The sequence below is a fragment of the Ruditapes philippinarum genome, unplaced genomic scaffold, assembly GCF_026571515.1.
Source record: "Ruditapes philippinarum isolate M1 unplaced genomic scaffold, ASM2657151v2 ctg2019_1_1_1_1, whole genome shotgun sequence".
Classification (NCBI taxonomy): Eukaryota; Metazoa; Mollusca; class Bivalvia; order Venerida; family Veneridae; genus Ruditapes; species Ruditapes philippinarum.
The window spans coordinates 17,901-45,827 of record NW_026853695.1 but is presented as its reverse complement, the minus strand read 5'-3'; the positions used below and the strand labels follow the sequence as shown (position 1 = coordinate 45,827).

At 31.9% G+C, this 27,927-nt stretch overlaps 3 protein-coding genes across 3 annotated transcripts; 1 reads left to right on the top strand and 2 right to left on the bottom strand.

Annotated features, from left to right (window-relative positions):
• Positions 1-770: 770 nt before the first annotated feature.
• Positions 771-6,279, bottom strand: LOC132737567 (uncharacterized). The gene is made up of 4 exons (XM_060724869.1): positions 5,847-6,279; positions 2,961-3,083; positions 2,077-2,206; positions 771-1,543 (listed from the first exon to the last, which is right to left on the bottom strand). Exons 1-4 carry the CDS (start codon positions 5,958-5,960, stop codon positions 1,050-1,052), a joined length of 861 nt encoding a protein of 286 aa, XP_060580852.1. The 5' UTR covers positions 5,961-6,279; the 3' UTR covers positions 771-1,049.
• A 4,260-nt stretch (positions 6,280-10,539) lies between these two features.
• LOC132737569 (galactoside alpha-(1,2)-fucosyltransferase 1-like) lies at positions 10,540-11,373 on the bottom strand. The gene has a single exon (XM_060724872.1). The coding sequence runs from the start codon at positions 11,371-11,373 to the stop codon at positions 10,540-10,542; it is 834 nt and encodes a 277-aa protein (XP_060580855.1).
• Positions 11,374-14,888: 3,515 nt separating this feature from the next.
• On the top strand, positions 14,889-21,501 carry LOC132737565 (NXPE family member 3-like). Its single transcript, XM_060724866.1, has 6 exons — positions 14,889-15,639; positions 16,320-16,430; positions 16,791-16,903; positions 17,399-17,673; positions 19,600-19,857; positions 21,315-21,501. The coding sequence occupies exons 1-5, from the start codon at positions 15,614-15,616 to the stop codon at positions 19,693-19,695; spliced, it is 621 nt and encodes a 206-aa protein (XP_060580849.1). The 5' UTR covers positions 14,889-15,613; the 3' UTR covers positions 19,696-19,857; positions 21,315-21,501.
• The last annotated feature ends 6,426 nt before the right edge of the window (positions 21,502-27,927 follow it).

Genomic DNA, 27,927 nt, shown 5'->3' with positions numbered 1-27,927 from the left:
TATATAACAAGTGTTATTTATAAGTCTTGATTGATTTAAGAAAATGCAAACAAAAACGGGGAAATCAAACATTAAAATTGGCAATCAGACAGCATGCAACTAACTATTAAAGGACCTTATCTAAAGACTGAAGTCCCTCAGTCGTTTACATAATACGACATTTCACTAGAACATAGTGGTTTAAGTTCATCTCTGAAAAAAAAACATTTCCAAGAAAAGGTAGGCAGTAACTTGTGTAAAACTGTTTGTAAACTTGCAGTTAATCATGTCCATCTTAGGCAATAAATATCTTAATGGTGGAATAAGGGGATGCATTGTTATACGAGTATAGTGCTAGTTTGGCTAGCTTAAGATATCATCCACTTAATATATACATTAATCTTAAATCCATTGTTATTATATTGCTAAGGTCGATACCAATATTCTTAGATGGCAAACTTCGATTTGTATTTTTTTTTTACTGAACTGGGTCATAATTGTTCTCTGTGTGACGTACATAACAACTGTCGTTGACTTCAAACCACTTGCCCCTCACCGCTGTGGGTTCGAATCCCGACAGGGACTTTGGATTCTTTCATGTGAGGAAGCTATCCAGCTAGCTTACGGAACGTCGGTGGTTCTACTCAGGTGCCCGTTCGTGCCTGAAATAATGCACGGAGGGGCACCTGAGGTCTTCCTCCACCAGTAAAGCTGGAACGTCGCGATATGACCTATACTGTGTCGATGTGACGTAAAACCCAAAACAAAACAAAAAAAAAAAAAAAACATAACAACTACGCTTGGTGAATAAACGTTTATTTACACTTTTAGAGCATTTACAAACATTTATGAGGTTTGATTGTAATTCTAACATTTGAAGTGCAAATAAAGTATTATTATCAATACTGTTGCACAAACTCCTTTCCTTTATTGCAACGTTACTTGTAAGACTTTTTTTCAAATGTTGTAAAAGTTTTCGTGTGTGGTATTTATTTCCTTAAGAATAAATAAAGTTGACTTTTAATCCTGATATTATAAACATTTGTCTTTTTTTTATAATAACCTCTTCATCAAGCATAATATGATAACTCGTCTACTGACTGCTTTTCTTTCCTAACAAATACATTAATATTGCGTTGAAGATTTTTATTTGTAGTTCTACTTCTTATTAGGTCTGTAAATTTTGTATGAAGCTCAAATCCAACTCTATCCATGCAAGAAATAACGTATTCTGGAGACTGGTTGTTGATATGAGAGTAACCCTGTTGTCCAGGCCTTGCCCAGCTCAAAATAACACCTTCTCGTGCATGTCGAACTATGTTGCTTACCAAGACTTCCTCATAGGCTTTGGGTACGTGTTCAGCTACTTCTAAACACAATATCCAATCGTAAACTGGTAAGCCAAACTGTGGTAACGAAAGGTCAAGAAATTGCACGAGACCACCGCTTGTTATCTCACAAAATGGGGCTCCATCATACGCATCATATGATTTAACTTGTCCTGTTTCAAGTATTGCGCTTTTAAATCTTCCTGGCCCGTCTCCAAAACTTGCAATGTTTTTTCCTTAAAACAATATAATCAAACAATAATATGCTTTAAGATAAATAAAAAGGTACTGCCTAAATAACTGGAACATGATAAAGGGATTGCGGAAAATTCATAGAAACACAAATAATTAGGGTTCTTTTCAATACACTCTAAAGACCAATTATCCGTATTAAATTGATTATGAATTTTGTAGCATTTTTTCCAACTCCTAGTACAAAGAAAAGCTAATTTTAATTATTAGATTACAGTAACTAAGATAAGAATATTTATTTCTTCATAAAAATGCGATAAGGTATTTCATAACCTTTCAAAACCAAACTACTGACTTCCAAAGTAGATACATATAATTCATAAAATTTATTTGCAGCATGATTCATTTAGTATATTGTCGTAACAATTTCCCTTAATTTTGATCTAAGTGTATGCTTAAAACAATTTATATTGCATGTAATATACATTAAAAATATATCCTAACTTTCGTGTTAATTTTTCATTTATCTGTAAATTTGTAGACTCAGATGAACATAGTTAGTTTGATTTCAATTTACCTTGAAAGAATTCAGCTAATCCTGCAGCAAGACTTTTGTCAAAGCCTAAATGTTTCGTTTTTGAGGCTATTGGGCACCATCCGCCTTCATCGGTCGTCTCCTCCCTCGCAACTTTTGTTCTGTTTAACTCCTTCCAAAACAGATTCAATTAAAATCAATCAATCCATATCTTAACGGTTAACAGGTTATCTAACAAGTCAAAACGATAGTTTAGTAAAACAGATGAACCAAACATGGTAAACGTAAAAACATATTTTGGATCATTCATAAAATGGATGTAATGTTAATGTCATTTCACTGACAAATAATTCCTGTTAAAAGTCTTTATTGTCAAATAACGAATGACTGGTCATCTACCAACATAATTACGTAAAATGTTTGAAATGGTTATCGGTGTATCTTAACAGAAATATCTTTGACACAGAAACAATTCATATGAATATGCAAGCACTTTAACGAATTTGTGAAAACTATTTTATTATTCTTCATATTTGATTTTAAAGTTATTTCACCATTCCCAAATAGCGTATTATTGTAATTGTCAACAACATCCGAAAACAATGTACAGTTTAAGCTCAACAGGCTGATGACATATTGTTTATTTTATGCATTTTTCTTGTCACGATACATTTGTTTCCAGTTTTAGTCTCAAAAAGTGTTTTTGATGTTGTTGACACTTCTATATTTAATCATCTAAATACGGACTAGATAGTTTGAGTAGGAAAAAAATAATAAAACAAACGCCTATGCTTATAATTTATGTGTATCAATTTATCTCAATCAGTTATGCAACACCGTATCAAAACGATGTTTCTATATCCACAAAAAAAAGAGAATTATATATAAATACTTTGTTTTTGTTTTCAAAGTAAACGTTACTCTACCTCGCATTTCATTCGCCCTATAATTTGCTGTTTCTGGTTAAGCAGTTTTGCTAGATGATTTCTCTGAGCTATCAGCATATTTTCATCCTGTCTGATATTGCTATTTGACCACGTGTCCATGTACTAAATGCAAATGAAAAAAAACCAAGTCTGTGTAGCTGAAAAGCTTTGTTAAATTAAGAAATGTCGGACTTTCAGTGTTTTTTATATAGTATTCATCAGCATGATCTACAGATTCGTCTTGCTCAATGCTAATTACTATCGACTCAAGCCCGACAAGGGTTAAGTAAATATACAGAGGATATTAGTTTTGCATGTAGAATTGAAATATAGTTTTTATTAAGTGAACATCAGATGCAATATTTTCACGAGTTGCGTAGCCACGAGTGAAAAAATAATAATAGCTGGTGTTCACGATTGAAATAAATATGAGTGTAGTTTAATACTAAAATTATTGAACGAGTTGAAAAAAATCAGAGGCTCGCATATTTTATTCAACAAGTTCAATAAATTTAGTATTGAATCTACATGAATATAATATTCTATTCATCACATATATAAAATAAAAACCAGTAAACTGTTAAAATGAGTAATTTTTCAATGACGCGTCTGGAGTGGAACGCTAACATTAGCGCGCTTTAACGCTATGTTTCTATATCGCGCAAATGACGTCACGTCACTAATGTAATATCGTTTTTATTAAATGGCTTTATTACACTCCTGCGCCGCGGTTTATGTGATAAATCTCAATATTATATGTAAAACAAATAAAGAAAAAATAATTTCATGCTTTTTAAGTGATTTTAAGTATTTTTTTACTGATTTTGCCTGGTCATTAACCAACAAAATTACGTAAAATTTTGAAATCGTTATCGGTGTATGTTTACAGAAATATCTTTGTCACAGAAACAAATCATATGAATATGCAAGCACTATAACAAATTTGTGAAAACTATTTTATTATTCTTCATATTCAATTTTAAAGTTACACTATTCTTCACAAGTGTGTAATTGTAAGTGTCCACAACATCCGAAAACAATGTACATCTCAAGCCCTAACATATTGTTTCTTTTATGCATTTTTCTTGTCACGATACATTTGTCTTCACTTTTTGTCTCAAAAAGTGTTTTTGATGTTGTTGACACTTCTATATTTACGTGACGCATTCTCCTTTGTGAGTCATCACATCATGACTTCATATCATCAATTTTGAAATAAAGGTCTGTTAAATTTCTCTAATTTTTCTTTGACATTTTTAACATGATGTATGAGGGCATCGACTTACTTTTCCTAAAGAAGCAAAATTTACACATGACGGCATTTATTTCTGCCTGTTATTCCATTTAGTTATGATTTTCTTTTCATCAGCATTCAGATATAGTCCGGTTACAGTGAAAACTACATTTTATAAATTTCACTAGTGGTTTATCAGAATATTATTATCTTATATATAACAAAAACACGGGAAAACATGAAATTAAGAAATATAACAACACTCGGACGAAGTATTGGGACAACCTTTTACAATTGCTAAGTAACACCTGGAAGAACCAGATAGATATTATCATACTGAAAATAATAATCTAAGAAATCATTTTCTATCATATATTAAGTATTTTGCACGTGGGAACATAAATGTCTCTTCATGCACTTTGACATAACGCAGCATTGATTAATTTCTAGAATTATCATTTGATCAGGATCGATGCTGTTCGCTTACAAACCTTATTACAAGTAGAGAAATTGATAGCGAACAGCATGGATCCTGATCAGACTGCGCGGCAGCAAACGCACTATGTTGGTTTTGTCGTGACACGGCTGATATTTGTTTTTTTATGTTATACATTAAGTAAACATCGTTACAGTGATGACAATTAATAAGTCCCTTAACAATCTTCTCACTGATTATATCCAATTTTTACAAATAAAGAAAATAAATTATTTTTATATCATATATTCTAATATTTATTTTGGTTCTTAAACCTAAGAAAACTTGTGAACACATTGTGTTTGAATAAAAGAAATTCCACCGACTTGCAAACATTCAAAAGTATTAGTGGATGGTTGTTATCAAGTAGGCATCAAACACTATCTATATGAGCCGCGTCACGACAAAACCAACATAATGGGTTTGCGACCAGCATGGATCCAGACCAGCCTGCGCGTCCTTGCAGTCAGGATCCATGCTGTTCGCTATCAGTTTCTCTACTTCATGTACTTGATATAAACATTCTATGTTTCAACTCTCAAATGAACCGACCAGGACATGGAAAAATTTTATAAATATATGTCATTTGATAAATTTTTTATAACTTTTAAGTATTGTAATCATCATTAAGACATATCCTTAATAAAGAAGGGAAAATAAGTAATGAAAGAAAGAAGAAGAAACACAAAGAAAAAATCTTAAACATGAATTCTGCGAACAAAATCTGCCTTTTTAACAGTAAATGTATGATTTATGTGAAAGTACTTCTCTTTAAATCTTGTTTTAGTGGTTATGAGTAAACAGTTTTCTGCCCCCACTAAACAAATTATGAGTGACCTAAAATTGAACTAAGATTCTGCAGGGCGTCTATAGTGTGGCATGTAAACGATTTCTATTATTGACATATAACACTCTTTTAGCACGAAATATTAGCTTACAAGAGTTATCCAGTTAACCAGTCTCTCTTTTTTGTGCTACACTTGGGGCTGGTCTGCATGTGATGGCCTATTTATTCTCTATTTTAAATGCTTGTACCCTACATGAAATCATACTATTAGCGTACTATATTAATTTTTATAGTTCATATGTATGAATTATTTCATTGTCGAACAAACGCGTATTTATTGCAGTCAAAAACAGTAAATTTTACAATGAAATTTATTGCAAAGAATATTACCCTTTTCTTCCAGTCAATGTCGTCACGTTTCTTCCACAGGATTGTCCATAACATCGTTATAGCCATTAAACATAGAAAAGCACTACAAACATTTATAGCATCCTTCCTAGTCATTTTCTAAATGTCAATATAAACACACAGGTTTAAGATTTTTTAGCAAACTTAATACCATTCATAAACATGTATCTAATCATAAGTGTCATCCGTTTTTATATAGTTAAATAAAGACGAAGAAGAAAACGTGGTATATCAGGACAATATACCACGATTAAGTTAGTCCGCTAAAAATATTCTTCCGAATAGTCACTATCAAAAATCAATGTATTTTCAGTAATCCTTCAAGTAGGTGCGACCATATACATACTCGTACTAAACGAAATGCATTTATGTACAAACATTGAAGTAAATTCGCAATATACTTATGCACTGAACTACACAGGACAATTATTCATTATTAACTGTTTATTTGTCATATTGTTTAATATACATACAAAATAACAGACCGACTTAAGAATACTTTATTTACGTCTGATGTTAATAAAACAAAAGGAAAAAAAGTAAAACAATTTGTGAATCTCGAACTCGTGACAAAATATTTGATCACAAGGAATGACGACTACTTTATCAAGTTCACTACCCTGATATTTAACATTAAGGTTCAAAGTTACTGTTATATTTGATTACGTAAGACCTGTTTTTACCTTTTAGTCCAGTGTTGAAGACTTTTGTGTACACATAAATTGAAACCTCACTCACACATTATCATAGACAAACAGTACAAAACAAGGATTATTAAAACGAGCACGTTATTTTATTTATTAATTATTTCTTAATGAGTATTCAAATACATTGATTAATTAAATTTGTTTATTAAAGAATGAGATTTCATCGGTTGTTATGGGTAGTGAAATATTACTTTTAACAATATGATTTTTCATTTAAAAAATCCATAATTTGGAACAAATTACTTTGAGGCAAATGGATCTTTAGAAAAGATACTCGGCCGACGTTAAACTGGTTGCCATGCATATATTGTTTCTAACTTTTCGATATAGATAAACAATACAAGCAATAATTGCATTACAATGACATGTTAATGTTTGTAGCTTAGAATTTTATTTTTTTTTGTAAAGACAGAACATATATTAAAAGCATTTTGATATTGATGTCTCTTCAAAGTAAGACAACATCTTTTTGATAGTATTTATTTAGGTGTTTCTATAACTGATTTTCACGTTTGACTTTACAAATTTTGTAATCATATGCAATATTTGTAATGTCATTTAAATAATCACATATAAGATATTGCAAATAGAAATAAGAGGATAATGAAAATTATAAAGTCAAAAAAACAATTAAACGTTTTATCTTTGGTTTAATGCAAACAGCTATGTTAAAAATAAAAACAAAATAAATACTGTAAATACTTAACCGGCCGTGGTGTTACAGACAAAAACAATTGTGATGACTAGAGATTACATAAAAGTGGGTCAATATCCCACCCACCATGTGAAGCCAAATTTAAATGCCAAATACAAATATAATTATTCATTTTGTACTCAATAATTCTGTAACTGTTCATTTTTAATATCGTTTTAAATTAGAAAATAATTGCTTAAACAAGTAAAGTTAAATCAAAAGGAAATTTGAAAGGGAAATACTGAAAGATGTATGAGTTCCTAAATGAACTTGTCGTGTGTCGGTAAGGGAACTAATTTTCTTATACAAAAATATTTACGCAGTCAGAAGACAATTCTATTAAAATACTTAATTTATAAGCAAAACAAAGGAAAAGGATTAAAATTGTATCAATTAAAACATCGAAGATCAGATTATTATTAAAGATAATAAACTAAGGATACTAATGACAGGAACTATCCTTTAAATTTTATTTTCATAAAATATACTTATAATTTATTGTTTTTTCATCATCGTGACATCGTTCCATTGTGTTTTCACCATCGTACAATCGTACGTCTCTGGTAAAGACGAAATAAAAAAAACACGATTGTTCAAGAAGAACACCGTTAACATCTGCTCTAATGTCAATGTCAAGTTGGCCATTTCTTAAAAAACTGCCAGTTTTTAATGACACAATTTCCATACATGTATTGTGAATAGAATTTTAAACATAACATATCTACTATGTGTGAAGTCAAAACGTGTTTATATTATATTGACAAAGAGACTGTGTAGCAATTATCACTATTTTATATCAAATTTGAAATAGTATAATAAAAAGATTATATTGAAAGAATCAATTTATAAAAGGGAAAATGACGTTGTAACAACAGTAATAAGTTATTGTCTATCCCAGGTTGTAAACGACTAAGCTGCAAAGAAATGGTACAAAGTAAAGTAGCCTGATTTTAAATCATTGCATTAGGTTAGGGAAATTTGAAGATTGTGCTACGTCATTTATTCCTGAAAGATTATTTTTTAAGTGAGAGCATAGAATGACTTAGTCTAGCTAAAGATAGAAACTTTTCGGAAAATTATTATTAGATTTTGCCGATTGTGTTAATTACTGGATGAGCTGTAATGTCACTAAAATTATGTATACTTCTACATTTCTTTAATCATAATACATTTCCTCTTGCACGTGTTTATGACAACTCTAGCATAAGCGAATGATAACTCAAATATTAATGTATGATAACTCTAGCATGAGTGTATGAAAACTCTAGCACGATTGTTTGACAACTCTAGCACGTGTGTATGATTACTCTAACAAGACCGTATGATAACTCTAGAATGACCGTATGATTACTCTAGCATGAGTGTATGATAACTGTAGCATAAGTGAATGATAACTCTAGCACGAGTGTATGATAACTCTAGCTCGAGTGTATGATAACTCTAGCACGAGTGTATGATAACTCTAGCATTAATGTATGATAACTCTAGCACGAGTATATGATAACTCTAGCACGAATGTATGCTCACTCTATCATGAGTGTATATGATAACTCTTGCATGAGTCATTGATAACTCTAGCGCGAGTGTATATGATAACTCTAGCACGAGTGTTGATAACTTTAGCATTAATGTATGATTACTCTAGCACGAGTGTATGATAACTCTAGCTCGAGTGTATGATTACTCTAGCACGAGTGTATGATAACTCTAGCAATAATGTATGATAACTCTAGCACGAGTATATGATAACTCTAGCATCAATTTATGATCACTCTAGCATGAATATTTGATAGGTCTAGCACGGTTGTTTGATAACTGTAGCATGAGTGTATGATAATTGTCGCATGAGTGTATGATAACTCTAGCATGAGTGTATGATAACTCTAGTATTAATGTATGATAACTCTAGCATGAATGTATGATAGGTCTAGCACGGGTGTTTGATAACTGTAGCATGAGTGTATGATAACTCTAGCACGAGTGTATGATTACTCTAGCATGAGTGTATGATAACTCTAGCATCAATGTATGATAACTATAGCATGAACTTTTGATAGGTCTAGCACGGGTGTTTGATAACCGTAGCATGAGTGTATGATAACTGTAGCATGAGTGTATGATAACTGTAGCATGAGTGTATGATAACTGTAGCATGAGTGTATGATAACTCTATCATTAATGTATGATTACTGTAGCATGAGTGTATGATAACTGTAGCATGAGTGTATGATAACTCTATCATTTATGTATGATTACTGTAGCATGAGTGTATGATAACTCTATCATTAATGTATGATTACTGTAGCATGAGTGTATGATAACTCTATCATTAATGTATGATTACTGTAGCATGAGTGTATGTTAACTCTAGCATGAGTTTATGTTAACTCTAGCATGAGTGTATGTTAACTCTAGCATGAGTGTATGTTTACTCTAGCATGAGTGTATGTTTACTCTAGCATGAGTGTATATAACTGTAGCAGGTGTTTATGATTATTTGTTGCCTTTTCTTGATGTTGCCCTCGATTTGTTTCGCTTAAAATGTCTCTATTATCATATTCTATCAACATGTTTAGTTTAAAGTCATTCTATTGAACAGTTTTAATTTTGCCTACATGTCTATATATGAAAACTCCTGAAAACGTCCTTCATATAGCAATTACTTTATTTCTAATACCACAAGAGGTAAATCATATAACAACACTGAATCTTTATTTCTATTCTAAAAATCACTGTACATGAATTATAAATAACATGGTATACTGTAAAACTTGCATTTGTATTATGTTGTCGTATATATTTAAAACACAAAACGAGACATCGGAGAAGTTATTGTTTTTTGGGGGGATTTTTGATGTTGTTTTTTTGTTTGTTTGTTTGTTTTTTTTTGTTTTTTGTTTTTTGTTTTTTTTTTTTTTTTGTTTTTTTTTTTTTTTTTTGGTATTTGTTTGATAAAAATGTTAATCGTTAATTGTTCCATCGAATTGATATATCTGACAATAAATTGATATATCTTACAATAAATTGATATTGCTTCCAGACAACAAATGCATTTATTTACCTGAGAAAAAAACAATAATTATATTGCTACAAATTTCCCCCTTGTTGCGAATGACAGCCTTTGGCCTCAATAAAAATCACATTAACTAGGACCACATAATTTATAATTCACGTCATCATACAATAATTGTATAAGATTAGTCTGACAATAAATGAGTATCAATTGTAATTGAAGTTAACATAATCTTAACAAAAACATAATTAGTAGTATTTTTCATCTAATACCTATCCAATCTGGTGGGTAATAATCATATTTATTAAAAAGGGTTGCTATATAACTTTTTGATCGAGGAAACTCTTTATAATAAACAGCTGTCCCTCCTGCTAGCCAAGCTCCCCACCAGCCGAATGTTCCTGCTGACACTATCACGTGATCACTCAAGGCCATAATTGCCAGATCGTCACCAGGATTGTCGAATGGACTTATATGGACATTTTTCAAGTTCTCTTCACACCATTTCTTGTCATTTGTAACCACATAAAATACAATGTCAGATGTGTTTTGTTGTAATATGTTCTTGGCTTTGTCAACAAATTTAGCATCTACTACGGCATATCCTCTTTTTAATCGTTCTGGGGCACTAAAATCCCCACGACGGATATGAATTGTAACCTGTTTATAGCCTTTAGGGTTAATAATTTTCATATACTTTTCAGCGTTGTGAAAATGTACAGATTTCAATCGTAGTGCGTTTTGAACAATATCTCGTTCTGTATTAAAATATCTCCAAGATTGAAAACAACCTACCATGGTAAAGTTGTGAGATTCTGCTTTAAGTCTTTTACTGAAGTTTCTATATATTGCCACTTCATTTGCATGAAGGAATACATTATTTGACAATTTTCTCTTCTTCAAATCAACAATATTAGGTAAGTCAAAGTACTTGTTTAAGGGGTACGATGAAGGAATAACTGGTATTAAATCATATCTATATGCCAATCCCAAAATTGTAGCAGTTTGAAACAAATCGTTGCCCGTTCTTCCTTCACTTTTAGCAATTGTAATAAAACGCTTACAGTGAGATGTTCCCGGGTCAGACAGAGGCATTCCATTGCTTGTATATTTCCAATAAAGATGAAAACATCGTTTGTTACTATACATTACACTGTCATTTATATAAACAAATTTCTTATTGTGCATCTCGTATGATGTAGTAATTCTGAGTGGTTCAGGTATAAGCACGTATGTTTCTGAACTTTCTGTAACGTAAGTTAATATGAAAATAAACGGCAACAGAAACAGCAGTAGCACTACACTTCTTATTCGCAACATCCTTTTCATTCTGATAAAGCTCGAAAATCCCATACTTCAGAGAGAGTCATTTATAATATATCCGCCACTACTTTGCTCAAAGAAAAAACACACAAAAACATTTCAGTGTATTAATACCCTTTACCGTTTTATTTAATGTGTTTCAAAATGCTACACTCTTTTAAATATCGATGTAAATCCAGAAAGTTTTAAATATTGACTTGTTTTAGAAAAAAAATATTGGACGTACAAAAATACCAAATTTTTTGTTAAATCAATTTAAATTTTATAAGCACTGTTCGCCGTTTTGAGGTAGTAAATATGTACAACGTTTATCACTAGATACCTTTTCATACAGCATGGATAAGTGTAGTATATATGTTGATGTGTAAATTTGTGAAAGCAATTAAAATGTATTGAAAATCTGCTTTCCTGGCCAGTGTGAATTTTTATCACCCCGTGATTGATTTATTTACCCCACTATCGTGATTAACAATAGAACAATGATGTAATGTTTAAATCCTTAAAAGGGACTTGACTGGGTTCTTTAAAATGATGGTATGTACTGGCAAGATTCGACATTTGTATATCGTATAGTCTAACAACATGCTTGCCAAAGTGCAAATCATTCACTCTTCCTATTTTACCAGAATATTTATTTATTTTTTTAATTTGCAAAATAGAAAAACAAAAAAACGACGAAAAAAAAAAAAAAAAAAACAAGAAAAAAACCGCCCCCCCCCCCCTCTAATTGGGTGAAAATTAACACTTTAAGCGGTAGTAGATTTAATGTATATTTTTTATCATCGTTTGCTTGTTTTAAGTGCCCAAGATGCTATCTGTGATAATTTTTAAATGTTTTCAGGAGCTCAAAATGTGTTGACATGCGTCTTAGTTACCAACTAATATTCTGTTAGTGACAATGGAAATAGAAACGGAACAAACATTTCAAAGACATTTTTCTAACCTTTAATTCATTGAAATTATGTACCAATTATTAACAATCATTTCACACGCTAAAACTTACTAGTCTATTTATGAAGAGGGATTTATATAATGTTATTGTATAAGATCTATAAAAATTCCAATCTCAACAGACCAAATTATAAATTTTGATTTTCCGTACCTTAAATAGAATCGGACCCATTTTCAATGACTATTCTGCGTTGACTATTAACAATAGTTGTATTTTGTTTTATGGCATATTTCTCTAATCTTTTTATTCCAAACATATGATTAAAAATACCCCACAATGCTAGGCAGATTATATAATATGATTATTGAATAATGAGTCAATAATTGTATACTATTGTGTTATACTATTGTGTGCTGTGCTACAACAAAATATAATATAAGGTATTTACTCAAGATTTTAGACTTTCTTGTTCGAAATGAAAATTATATAATGCTTCAAATTTTAATTCACCTTTAATTGCTCTTCTTTTACACATTGTTAGTCCTAAGTGAAGTTAATTTTTTGTTAAAGATCTTAGTTAAATGCTTTGATATTAGAATTTATCCTGCCAAAATAAAACACAAGATTAGTAAAATGCTGATATGATACTGCGAATTCCTTAAAGTAAATGTAGCGTTTGTGCGATACAAAATTACCCAAAATAAAACCCTACTAACAAGCGCAAATAAGCAACATATTTATGCAAATGAATGAACAAACATTTACTTGAGAATGTTTAAAAATTTATCGTGCCTTAGCGTTATTATTACATTTCGTTTTATATTGAAAATGAACAAGTATATAATTATAAACAATATAATAAAGGTTGAATTAACTCCTAAACATATGCAATTTTCAGTTCATTGTTACAGTGTTTTTTTTTTTCGAAAGGTTGTTATTTGTCATATTTTACTCGCTTCATTTAAGATCACCTAGTATTGTCTTTTATTCGTCTTCGTGAGTTATATATTGTTTGTCGTCAACATTTTCTTTAAACAAAATCTCTTTTATAATCAATGCCTTGATATAACTAAACTTTACAGGAAAAACAGTTGGAACATCCCTGTTTAAAGGTCCGGTCAGTTCACAGGGCTAAAGAGGGTTAAAAAATGTAAAAAGCTTCTTATTAGAAAGTTCAATGATCAAATCTTTGATATACTCTAGAGGTCCTCTAAAAAGTAACTCACATGATGTCTTTTTAGACAATATTGTTTCCGCTTTGGGACATCATGGGTTTCCTGATACTTATTTATCGCAATTTTAATAAATTTTCTCTGAAATCCCATGGGCTGGAGCATTTTTTAAAAAATAAAATATTACCAGGTAGACTTCAGTCAAGATAATGGTGGAAAGTTTTAGCATTACAACATGTGTGATCGGGCTTTGTTTTTGTATTTGTATATACATTGTAGATGTAAATAAGTACAAAAAAATTATATTGTGTTTAATTTGTCTGTAAAATATACTTTATCAATTATAACTTTTTAAAGTTCCAATCGGATCAACATACATTTCATTTTGTAATTGGAAATAATTGCGATAGGATTTAATACGAAAGATATAGAAATGAGCAAAGTTACACAAGAAGAAGACAGACCGCCTATTATCCAATAGAAAACTTAATGAAGGAACTTGTGGATGCAGTCTAATAAGAACAGAAAGAAATGGTACGAATGGAAGGTGACGAAACCACAACAAAAGAGAAAAAGGTTGAAAGATTGACAGTAAATATGAAACAGTGCCATATAAAGATCAATCTATATCCGAGAATTGGCAGATTAACAGGTTATTAGTAATATAAGTGCAGAATAAAAGAAAACTGGTTTAGAAATGAGTACAATAGTACTAAAACTGCTATTCTACACATTAATCTCTAATCTTGACTTGAATACGTCGAATAGACCTGATGTTTGTTTAAATATAGAAAATATGAATCCCTAAAAATCGCCCAAAACGGCAACATTGAAAATGTTGAAGGCTCGGTTTAATTGAGCCTGTTCATGAACGGTAATGGAAAGTGCAAGTTACCGTCCACGCCCCCTAGCACCGGTTTAAGCAAAGTTCAACATTTTAAAATAAAATGTTTAAAGTTTGAATTAGGAACATCCGCAGATGTACTCATACAGCGGTTATCATGATGTTCAGTTAAATAATATAACAATACTGAGATAAAATATTTGGTAAAATAATAATAATTTTGTTTATAAAAAGTAAGTCTTGTTAAAGTTTTAGATAAAATTTTTCGTAATTTATTTTAATAATTCATATATTACATTATGATATCCGTATTATTATTTCAAAATGTATATTATTATTATTAAAAAAATATAGATAAGATTTATAACATCCACAAAGGCACAATAGTATAGATCGGACGTTATACAAATTAGTAGATAAGAAGAACTGAAACAGAACATTATTGGCATTATCACAGCTTCCACGCTGTTATTACTGTCGTGATAACAAAGAGCTTGATAACTATAATGTTTTATTCACAATCCTAAGGCAATTACAGCAGTTCAGCAGATCAAACTAAAACTTAGCTCCAAACAAACCCATAATCGTTGCTTTAAATTGTCAAAAGAATAAAGAAGCGTATTGCATGTACAAATATTTCGGGTAGTTTATGTATAAATATATCAGAGAAAAACGAAAACACTTTATATGAATACGAAAATATGGTGAACCATTGAAACACTCACTGGTTAGAAGCCTAATATTACTAAAGACTTGATGAAGCAAACAGGAAAATTATAGTTCAAGCGATGCGTGCTTCACTTTAGTTTCGTAGTTATGTATTTATTACGTACATCGATAAATTGTGCTTTTTTTTCTTCTTGTAAAATACATTTCGTTTGTTTATTTAGAATTAGTGTAACCCTATACCCTATACAGCAACTAGATATTAATTGTAACACCATATGATACGTTTCGTTTTTATGTGTTTATTACGTACATTGATAAATTGTGCTGTTTTTCTGATAAAATGTACATTTTGTTTATTTAAAATTAGTGTAACCCTATACAGCAAATAAATATTTTTCGGATCTACCATAAGAACTTAAATCAATACATTTTAAAATGTTGGAAATGGAAAATATGTTGAAGTAAGTATAGAAAAAGTTTTCTTGCATTATTTAAATTATCAAATGTGAATTGTCTAATAGACATGCAGATTGCAAAGGAAAACAATGGTTAGGTTTGAGAATGACAGCGGTCGAATGCTTGGTGTCTACTTATTTTCCTGTACAGCAGATAAATAATCATTTCTCAAGGGATTTCAAACTTTATTTGAACTTCAATGAAATCATAAAGAATTTAATCCACATATTTTGTTTCTCAAGCAATATTTTATAAGAAAATCAAAATGATAGATTCTTTTTGTTTGATCAATATTTAAAATACTTACGGTAAATGTGCCCATAATAGGCCGATCCACGTGAAACAAAGTTATGTACACAACAAAAAGTTCACATGTAATAATACACAAATGACAGTTTTGCCAAAAAATTAAATAAAGTTGTGAAAATAAAATGTAATGACTGAATGTTGCTAGCAATACCTTACTAAACGTAGTTGCCGTGCTATTTGGGAATACTGTTTTTGAAGCCCATTGATGACATATAAGTTCATCTTAGACAAGAAAGATAAATATAATCTGTATATTATGAAGAGAAGTAAACAATAAATCAAAGTTCCTATTTTGGAACATATTGGATACCGGAGTTTTTTAAAACTACTGATAAAACAATTTTGGTAGATAGAGTATCACTGCATTGTTTTACAGGTTGAGCCGGAGAAAAATGTACCTATCGTTTGGCTTAGTTGCATGTTTAAGTATCATTTACCTGCAGACATACTTATCCCCTCGTACTGCTTTACAAGCAGAAACACCTTTGTGAGTATTAAATTTCTTTATGTATATTAGAGCTGATTTGAGTTAAATAACAATAAATAAGTATTTTCTTACAATTCAGGAGACCGATCAAGCTAAAATAATTGAAAATTTACTTGTAATTGTTATACGCTTACAACAGATATCAATACCATAAAGATAAAGAAATAAAAAAGCATAGTTATGTCATTGTGTTTGTAATAAAATTGTTTGTTTATTGATTCCATTCATCAATACAAAATTACAATACATATATGCCCACCACGGTCTTCGATTAAACAAAAGTATATTGATAGATTATATGATTTATAAATCTTATTACTGCCAGTGCTCAACCAAATTTGTATTTCTATTCATTAACAGATTTAAATATCATGATGCATTTAGAAACCCATTGGAAAATTATAAACAGGGTGTAAGATGCAATGATAGTTTGCTAGCTGCTGAAGTATCGAGCTCCGTAATTCATTTACAAGGTAACTAAAAAATTACAAGTTCAGACACCTTTTCGTGTTTGTAATTTTTTGTACCTGGTTCCGGGAATAATTTTTGATATATTTCGTACATATATTTGCTTTGATATTCATTTAGAATTATTTATATCCAAAACCTTAAAAGTAATAAGTAGTACACAATAAAAGTTGCCTCAACTTCTTTATTATCAATTTCTTCACTTGTAAGAATGGTTTCTCTCACATCGCGCGATATACTCACAAGAGTCGCTGTTCTTTCCTAGGGCCATACATGCCAATTGATCCCGGACATTATGATGAGTGGTCAGCTGTGTCTCACCACTTATTTTGAAATCATGTAAGATAAGTATTTGGTCACTTGCCGGGACATTTGATATTACTAGTTAGGTATTCAGTAACGCAGGTATGGTGGACCGACAGCTCTGATATGACCATAAAATATTAGTACAAAAGTGTTTATTCTTCAATGCTTATGCACGCACAATCATTTATATTCAGGTAAAAGTTCAGTCGTTCTTGGAGAATATTTTCGCTTTTCTGTTGAATTGTACAATGGATATGGCAAACCCAAGGTAACTGGAGGCGATCATTTACGAGCACGACTATTCAATGACCGCGTAAAAGCATACACACCTGGTACTATTTTTGACCATGGAAATGGCACATACACAGCAACAGTTCAAGCACTATGGATTGGACAGGCTCAGTTACAAGTTGAAGTGTTGTACACAAAAGAAATACTTACCGCTGCAGTCCGTTTAAGGAATATATGGGTATAATTGTTTTCTTATCACATGATTATAAGTGTCCTTTTTTTAAATTTTCGTTAAAAAAACAGTTTCTATCGATAGACATGAAATTGCCTTTTCAACAACATCTGAGTAGGTTTTATTCTGTCCTTTCTGACGATTTTTGTTGTTGTTGTTGTTATTGTGCGGCAATAGTTTTCTAAGTAATTTTAGTTATCTTATTGGAATACGTGAAAACATAAAATCCGACTGCACCTCATTCAAAGCAGGACGTGTCCATTGCACTGCACTAATTTTGAAATGATTGACTTATATGAATCAAATGCTCAAATGTAAGCATTTCAGTGTTTGCAAAGAGAATGAACAAATAAACTGCATTCCATTCAGTTTTGTGTAAGTTGTAGTAAATCATATTTTGTCTTTAGCACGTGTCATCAAACTCATTTATTAGCTCACATGAGCTAGCTCATGGTGAGCTTTTAGGATCGTTGAATGCCCATCGCCCGTCGTCTGTCGTCCGTCGGCCGACAACACATTTGTTCGTTAGCACTCTAGGGGTTACATTGTTTCCTCAATCATCATCAAATTTGGTCAGGATGCTTATCTAGCTTTTTATCTAGGTAATAGCTCGGTTAAGTTCGAACATGAGTCAGCTCAGACGAAAAACTAGGTCACAGGAGCTAAAAATAGAAAATCATTGTTAACACTGTAGTGGTCACATTGTTGACTCAATTTTCATCAAACTTAGTCAGGATGCTCGTTTATGTAATTGCTCAGATGGGCTTGGACATATGTCATCTCGGAAAACTAGGCCATAGGAGCTTATACTAGAAAAAACCTTGTTAACACTCTTGTGACAACTGTGTTGATCCAAATATCCCTGAAATTGGTTTGAAAGTTTGTTTTGATGACTTCTATATCAAATTTGAATATGGATCACCTGGGAATAAAAATAAGGTTACACCGCTCGAATATGTAAAACCCTATTTTACACTCCGGTGGTTACATTTTTGACTCATTTGTCTGCTCGGATAAGTTTGAACATGGGTCAGCTCGGATGAAAAACTAGGTCACAGGAGGTAAAATATAGAAATCTTGTTAACACTTTAGGCGCTACTGTTTTGATCCAAATATCCTGGAAATTGGTCTGAAAGTTTGATAAATGTTATGTCAAGTTCGAATATGGGTCACCTGGGTTCAAAAACAAGGTCACATCGCCAAGATATGGAAGAACCCTGTTAACACTATAGTGGTCACATGTTTGACTCAATTGTCCTCAAACTTGGTCAGGATGCTTTTCTAGGTAATTGTTTGAACAAGTTTGAGCTTTGGTCATCTCGAATGAAAATCTAGGTCACAGGAGCTAAACATAGAGAACATCTTCTTAACACTCTAGTGGCTACCGTTTTGATCTAAATATCATGGAAATGGGTCTGAAAGTATATTTTGATGATTTCTAGGTCCAGTTCGAATAAGGGTTACCTGGGGTTAAAAAACTAGATCACACTCCTCAAAAATTCTTGTGAACACTTAAGTGGTCACATTTGTGAATCACCTGTCATGAAACTCGGTCAGAATGCTTGTCTTTGTAACTGCTCGGATGCGTTCGATGGTTCAGGTGAGCGATCTTGGGCCATCTTGACTCTCTTGTATTTTATCCTCCCGCTTAACCCAATAGAGAGAACTCAATCCCCTCGAGCGAAGAGTGACAACTGGTCTCAAATTTAATGTTTAATGATCATTTTTCCCTCCATTGATTGATTCTCGAAATAATGATACTTGCATAACTAAAGCGGTCGGCCATTTGCGGAGAGTAAAGTAATTACTGGTTAGCTATCCAGGAAAGCAGCAAAAGGCAACCGTCCACAGAGTATTGCCAAAAGTGTGTTCCCATCGGCGTTAAAATATTCATACAGAAACCCTACAAACAAACAAACTTATCTGTTGTAGGACTTTGACGGCATCAATGCAATATTTACGTACAAGAATCTTTCTGACAAAACAGCATGTGGTCCAGATTATAAAATAATATTAAAAACATTCTAAAACATCAAAAGTATGCGATTTTTCTTACTGGAACAAATCACGACCATGGTTTTGCGGGAGTCCGAAAGGGAAACTTTCATGTAATCATTGGTCATCCGTTACTCGCCACTGGACAAACTACACCAGAGGAATAAGTAAATGCGAGGACGAGTTGAGTAGAAGGTAAATTCTAATTATAAGGACAACAAAGAAACAACTACTTTAAATACTAATTTAAATATATTTTCAACATAAAATTATGGTTTATTAGAACTGACTAAATACTTGTACATTATGTCTAACTAACAAATAAAAGCATTATGTTGACAAAAGTAACAATAGGCATAATGATAATGTTGACAAAGGTAACAAAACAACGATTTTCAAATGACATAAGCCAGCGATCTGCTCATTGGCTGTATGTTTTTAGTTTTTGTATTCTATTCATGACTGGCTTCTGACTGTTCATCCAATCTGTTGTATTAAATGGCTTTCACCTAGCTGTAACACCGATGGGTTTGCATTTGCAACCAATACTGAGTCCGGCCAGCCTGAATGTTCATGCAGAATGGCCAAGCTCTATACCGTGGCTGAATTGATCATAATAAAAGACCAATAATTGTTTCCATCTTTCATCAACATTGCAAGACATTAAATCTGCAAAGAAAATACTATTAACATCCATGTAATAATTATTTGGATTTTAAAGGAATATACTCCTACTCTGCTGGGGACAACTAATTCTACTCTTGCGAAGAATAAAAACAAGATCAGCAAGCACTTAAATGCTATCTGATCATAGCCTGCAATGCAAGCACATCTGTATTGCCTGACAATGACCTGCACAGCCAGCACATCTGTGCTGCCTGACAATGACCTGCACTGCTAGCACATCAATGCTCCTTGATCATGGCCAGAACTGCGAGCACGTCTGTACCGTCTGATCATGGCCTGCACTGCAAGCACATCTGTGCTCCTTGATCATGGCCAGCACTGTCTGCCAATCAGTGTTGCCTGGTCATGGCCAGCACTGTCTGCACATCATTGCTGCCTGATTATGGCCTGCGCTGCTAGCACATCTGTGCTGCCTGGTCATGGCCTGCACTGCCAGAACATTGTGGTGCTGCCTGATCATGACCTTCACTTGCAGCACATCTGTGTCGCCTGATCATGGCCTGCACTGAAAGTACGTCTGTGCAGTGTGATCATGGTCTTCACTAGCACCACATCTGTGCTGCCTGATCATCGCATGCACTGCCATCAAGGCAGGCACTTCCAGTACATCTAAAAATGTTTATTTGTATTTCGAAGTTGATTATTTGCAATATAAATGTTTGTAAGAAATATATGTGTGTCTTTTCCCAAGAGCAAATTGCAGAAGGACATTACTAACGGTTTAAACACCAATGAAAAGAGCAGTATAAAATTTTGTTTTGGAATATTTTATTCTGGTTACATACACTTTACTTGTGTGATAAATCAGTTTCAATTCTTTTGAAATTTAGTCATAAGAATATGGTAAAACAAAATTGTACCGTTTTTATCTTTGCTACAATAGATATATGTAGGTATAGCTTTATATACATCAAGAATTGTTTTGATATCATGCCGGATTAGATCGTGTTTATACTTTTTTCAAGTGATCGCCACACGACCATACCACGAAACATAACCGTACAAATACTGCCAAGAACTAATGATGCAAACAAGACTACGTTTCAAGAAGCCTATATACCTTGTTCTATTTTCAATAAAACTAAATTATGGTTCAAAGAAAAGCCTACAGGATATTTCTACAATAACAGATGGATTCTTTCGCATTGTAAAGGTAAGGTATCTTTTGTGGAATAGGAAGATACATACATTTTAGAGACATTTTATATTTGAAATGTAGATTGTTTTTACTGCTAATAAATTTCAGAATTTTACGATTTAAAAATATAGATTATACAACTTTGATTTGCTTGTTGAGGACATCTGCTCCAATGTCACAATTACGATGAAAAGATCAATAATTTATGTCGTTTTACTACGATTTTTTTGTGGGGCGCCCATGGCTGAGTAGGTAAGGATGTTGACTTCAAACCATTTCCCATTTACCGAGGTGTACTCAAATCCCACAAGAGACTTTGGATTCTATTTGAGCTAGCTGGCTATACGCAGGCGCCTCTCATGCCTATAATAATGCACGAAGGGGCACCTGATATCCAGTAAAATAGAGTGAAATAATAATCCCTAAAGAAAGAAAGAAAGAAAGAAAGAAAGAAAGAAAGGGTGTAAATTTCCTTCTGATCAAAAATAATTTTCAAACATGGTATGGTACATGGTTTTCTGTAGTTGTTATGTTTTTAATTATGTTTTCTTCTACTTTATAATATCCAATTTAACAGGTATTAAACACTTTGATGGACAATGCTTAAGGAATAAAACCATTGTGTTTTGGGGAGACTCTACTCTCTTTCAGTGGTGTACATATTTAATGGAGAAACTCTGCCCTGGTGGTAAATATGGTTTTTATGGATGGAGCAAACTTGAAACGTGCACAATATGTAAATACAACGTAACAATATGTTTTCTAGGACATAGTATTCCAGTTTTTGTATTTAGAAAGGCGAATATGTATAAGTTTTTCAAAAACAATACATTGGAAGAATTCATTAAATCAAGACCAGGAAATGGGAAGGATCTTCTCCTAGTGCTCCATTTATATCTTCATATCCAGCAGTATCATTTGGATTATTATGCTGCACATATTTTGGAATTAAGAAGGAGTTTAGAGCTGATATTTGAAACAAAACCTAAAATCCAAGTGTTTATTAAATTACCACATACACATCGGAGAATGGATGTTGGGAAATGGCAACTCCGAGTAAATGATTATATTGGATTAATTTACACCAATATCTTGCGCAATACATTTAAAGGGCTCTATGATAAAATAACAGCGCTAGACCAGATGGATGCAACCGTTGCTATACGCAATTTAGATATACATCCATCAAAAGCATTTATCGGCGAAATGATTAATCAGTTTTTAAGTTACGTATGTATTTTCTAATAATAAAAAGTTATGATACACAAAATATTTGTTAATTCTTATTTTTATCTAAGAAGATACCTTAGCAGGAATACTCATACCAAAATATATATTCTCATATCTTCTCATATGTTCTTATTAAAAAGACCAAGGTCGTTAGTGTTCTTGCGGTGATTTTCTTCTATTAGTGATCTAATAATTTACACACACTAGACCATACAGTCACGAAAAAATACTGTACATGAAAAAATGCACAACTGTATATGAAAAGAAAAATCAATTAAAAGAAACACTTTTAGGCGTACACTTTCATCATTATGTGGCAAAGAAAACTCTTTTCCCCACACAAAGATTTTAAAGTGTAAAAAACAACTTAAACACGTATTTTGTCAATGTGACCAAAATCAAATAATAAAATTCCTACTTAAGATTGACAACCCCCACGATTTCTATGATGATCTATACTAGGCACGGTGTCATTTATTAACATCGATGGTCGAATAAAAGACAAAAGGAGGGCGTTTATGGCCGAGTGGTTAAGGTCGTTGACTTCAAACCACTTGCCCCTCCCCGCTGTAGGTTCGAATCCCGACAGGAACCTTGATTCCTTCATGTGAGGAAGCTATCCAGCTAGCTTACAGAACGTCGGTGGTTCTGCTCAGGTGCCCGTTCGTGCCTGAAATAATGCACGGAGGGGCACCTGATGTCTTCCTCTACCAGTAAAGCTGGAACGTCGCGATATGACCTATACTGTGTCGATGTGAGGTAAAACCCAATAAAAAGCAAGATCAAAGCTATGAAAATTTACTTTTTTATTTAAAACATATGAAATGTTATAATCTGACGCTGAAATATCTTAAAATATAACCATTACGGTAGAAAATTTGGCCTTTGATGAGAAGATTTGTAGATTTATAATAATCAATATTACTTTTTAACTAATACATATTTACAATTACACTTTCATCAATTGTCCGTTGCAACAGGAAGATATAATCATGTTCCATAGTCTTAATTGTCTGAAACTTGAAACTTGAAACTTTTTATTTACTTAAACGCCTATTTTTACAAAACATTCATATTCAATGGCGTTGTACAGCAATAATAATGATAATAAAATACTTCTAATAAAATACTATTAAGAAATGGTTACAGTGTTATGAGCAGATATTAAGAAATTATTGAATGATTTTAAATGAAAATGAGTAAAATGGTATCAATTCAAGTTAAGAACATATCATGCATCAAGAATAATAAAAAATTGATAAAAGATTACTAATATCACATTGAAAAATCACTTTTAGAATATACTACATATCACAGCTATGAATTTTAAAATTTCAAACGTCATTTGCGCTTTTTCACTTTTGAATTAAAACAATTTGAAATAGTCCCTGAACATGTGGGTCTTAAGATTTCTCTTGAATGCTTCTATAGTGTTACTGTTTCTGATTTCTGTCGGTAATTGATTATACAGTTTAGGTCCAATGTAACTAAAGCTACGGTCTGCGAAAGATTTTCTCTTATTGAAAGGAACATTGTAACAATTGTCAACACATTCTGATGATCTGAGAACTCGTTTTGCAGTCTGATCAATGTTGAAGAATCATAATAGCATTTCCTTCTGATTGACTTACGAGGAACCTTTTGTCATTGCAAAACTTAAACGATTCGAAAAGGTAACGCCATTAAACGTAAAATCCGGTTCATTTAAGCAGAATATGTGTATTTTGTCAACACAAATAGAAACGTAGATAAACTACTAGTTCATAAGCTTAATAAGTCTATATTTGTAGTATATTCTTTTATTTTCAAAATACTTTAATATCACTGATTAATTATAATTAATATAAATGTATGATGAAAAGACGACATATGATTGTCTTTCTATTAATGCTCGTTTGTATATATTGGATTTAGAGGATTTTGTTTTTCCATTTTTGTTGCAATATTCATTTTACGCTGTTTTGTGCTATTAAAGTTTATTGCCGTATTGCTATTTTATCAAATGATATATTTGATGTTTTCTTTTGTATACAGATTTTACATTTTTCTGGTATGAATTGTACATCACAAATGAATAAATACTTATTAAAAAAAACTCTTTGTAGAGGAGATACTTCATGCTGTTATTAATTCTGTGTGTGTTAATAAATGTCTTGTTTGCATATTCTCTGTAATTGTCAGTGCCTCTAAACATTACAAAAAGTATAATCACAACCAGCCCAAATGATTATCAGAATAAAATGATACTAGTATTTTCACTGTCATGCGTTTTGTGTTATATGTTATATTTTCAAACACATACTTTGTGGACTCTCTATTTATTTATTCGATGACCCTCTATGTGCATTAACGGTGCGGCATGGCTGTATCAGGGGTTGCATTCTTTTAACTTTGTTTTCCCTTTTTTCCCATTTTACAATTAATAAAGAATCGACATGTCTTGTTATATAAAATTATCCTTAGATTACAATTTTGAATCATGAATCGATTTTCTATAGAAATAAACTTGATCTTAATGGCATATTATGATTTAAATACCATTACATTAATGGCTTTATTCAAAATATTTTTTAATAACAAGGAATTGCATGATCATGAACATGAATTATATCATTTGATAATACATTATTATAAAATTGTTCATAAAGCAAGAACAAAACAAGCAAATATTTATAAATTTTATTTAAGTATAACATAATATAATAGTTGGTGCATTTTATTGTCTATAATTATTGTGTATGTTTTCTTATGTAAATTTGTATTAAATATATATAAATATTTTCCCAGCACCTGACACTAGGAATTGTTCTACTGATTGTTAAAATAATAATGTCCTGCTCTGTTGAAATAATTATGAAATAAAAATTATGAAAAACAAGATCAAAAAAGCAAGAATGATTTCCAATGCACGCATCTCTTAACACAGAACCACTTGCAAGGAGCCTAACAGGACACCAAACAGGACATGGCACAAAAGCTAAATTACTTTGTAAACTGGCCAGTTAGCTTAAACAGTTACAATTTTACCGATACAAATGAAAACCTTAATGCACTAATAAATAATCTCAAAATTCAAGCATCACCTTCCATCCATGATATCTTAAAATAGTTTGATATGAGTGAGACTTAAACAAGTGTTTGAGCATCACACTAAATACCGTATGATATACTGAACATGATGCTTGAATAATCCATAGCCGTTTCACCAGCCGAAATGCAGTATATGACGTATAATTCATCTCGTCACACTCATTCTATATGATCATGAATGGAAAATATAGAAATCGAATAAAAATGGTTTTCTACTTTGTGATCATGATTTCATTTCTGCAAATGTCGAACACTGTGGTAAGTTAAATCAGTTTGATATCTCCGGCTAGTGAAATCGGAAGAAGGGTGTGCAAATTGCATTGTTTGTCCGTTCCCCAGACAATATCTTTTGTCCTTTTGTCTGGATACATATCTGAAATGGCAGGTAAGATTGAATTATACAATCATTTATTACTATATAAGCTCTTTATAATTCCAGTTATTCTTAATCTCGACTTTAATACAATCAGTCATGCATTGTGTTAAAACAATTGCAAATTTATCTCTATAACTGCTTTAAACGAAAGGTTTACAAGGCTATCTTGCAACGATTTCTGTTTAATTACAAAAAAGATAAATTTATCTGCTCTACACGTCAGTAACGACAAAGTTTGGTATGCGTATTTAAATCAATATAGAATAATTAAGTTGGTAGAATCGTGATAGTTAAACAACCCATCAAAATTGTTTGTGCTACCAAGTATGCCCTTCCGTATCCAGTGTAGATTGTTCAACTCAAACTCTGTTCTGGTCAGAATCCGGCTTCGAATGTGCACTGACTTATGAAAATCCTGAGATTCGAAACTGATCTCATAAAAAGTTGTTTGACCACGAGACCAGATTTTGAAATCAAGAGAAAAGAATGTCATAACTTACTGTATTTAGTTCTCTCTTTTCTCATGTGATTGACTCAAAACGATCAAAGGTTGTGTATGATTATGACTTACATCACGCAAAGAATAACTCTGTAATGTTTTTCGAGAATAATATTCTTGTACTTATGATTTAGTTATAAAACTGTTTATTTTTACTCTTACCTTTATTACTTAAAATTTATTCCATACGTCTGTCTTTTATCATTTAATAAATAACGTATTGAAGTTTCATATTAAAAAATAAGAATTAAAACATAATTCAAAAGAAATAAAATTAAACAAGAAAATTATGATTCAAGATAAGGATATTCACTTGATTGGGTACAAGAGATCAGAACCTTATCATGCGCAATTTTGAATTAAAACTGATTAAAAACAAGAGGGCTATGATGGCCCTGAAGTCGCTCACCTGTATATAGGTCCTCGTAGCGAGGCCATTTTAAATCCTAGGGCTTTTATTTGAAACAACTTGGTAGACACCCATTGGAAGATGTTTCATGCTAAACATCTAAGGTCTAGATGGTCAAGATTTTTTCTTTACACACATAGTTAAAACAATGACACACCTGGGGCGGGGCCAGTTTGGAACCAATGGCTTTTATTTTTGAACAATCTTTGTAGACACTTACTAGAAATGTTTCATGCTCAATATCTCTAGCTTTTCGGATTTTTCGAAGAAGATTTTTCAGTTTTTGCTATACACATATAAGGAAATATCAATGACCCCCGGGGTGGGGCCAATTTTGACCCCAGGGCTTTTATTTGAACAAACTTCGAGACACTTACTAGAAAATAGTTCATGCTTAATATCTAAACTCTAGCTATTTAAGTTTTTTCAAAGAACATTTTTTAAGTTTTTGTTATACACATATTAGGAAAGTGTATGACCCCCGGGGCGGGGCAAATTTTGACCCCTGGGTTTTATTTGAATAAACTTGTTAGACACTCACTAGAAGATATTTCATGCTTAGTATCTAAACTCTAGCTAATTGGTTTTTTTTTCAAAGAAGATTTTTTAAGATTTTGCTATACACGTATAAGGAAAATCAATGACACCCGGGGCGGGGCCAATTTTGACCCAAGGGCTCTTATTTGAAAAACTTGGTAGACATCCATTTGAACATGTTTCATGCTTAATATCTAAGCTCTAGCTCTTTGGGTTCTTAAAAGAAGATTTTTAAGTTTTTACGATATGCATATAGGAAAACTCAATGACCCCCTTGGGCGGGGCCAATTTTGACCCCA

Excerpts from the sequence above, each read along its gene's own strand:
- LOC132737569 (XM_060724872.1), bottom strand. The coding sequence starts at position 11,373 with ATGCCTCTGTCTGACCCGGGAACATCTCACTGTAAGCGTTTTATTACA.
- LOC132737565 (XM_060724866.1), top strand. The coding sequence starts at position 15,614 with ATGTTGGAAATGGAAAATATGTTGAA. Across the intron at positions 16,431-16,790 it reads TTACAAGCAGAAACACCTTT|ATTTAAATATCATGATGCAT; the intron begins GTGAGTATTAAA and ends ATTCATTAACAG. Across the intron at positions 17,674-19,599 it reads TCCGTTTAAGGAATATATGG|GACTTTGACGGCATCAATGC; the intron begins GTATAATTGTTT and ends TATCTGTTGTAG.
- LOC132737567 (XM_060724869.1), bottom strand. The coding sequence starts at position 5,960 with ATGACTAGGAAGGATGCTATAAATGTTTGTAGTGCTTTTCTATGTTTA. Across the intron at positions 2,207-2,960 it reads TAGGGCGAATGAAATGCGAG|GAGTTAAACAGAACAAAAGT; the intron begins GTAGAGTAACGT and ends CTGTTTTGGAAG. Across the intron at positions 1,544-2,076 it reads ATTAGCTGAATTCTTTCAAG|GAAAAAACATTGCAAGTTTT; the intron begins GTAAATTGAAAT and ends TATTGTTTTAAG.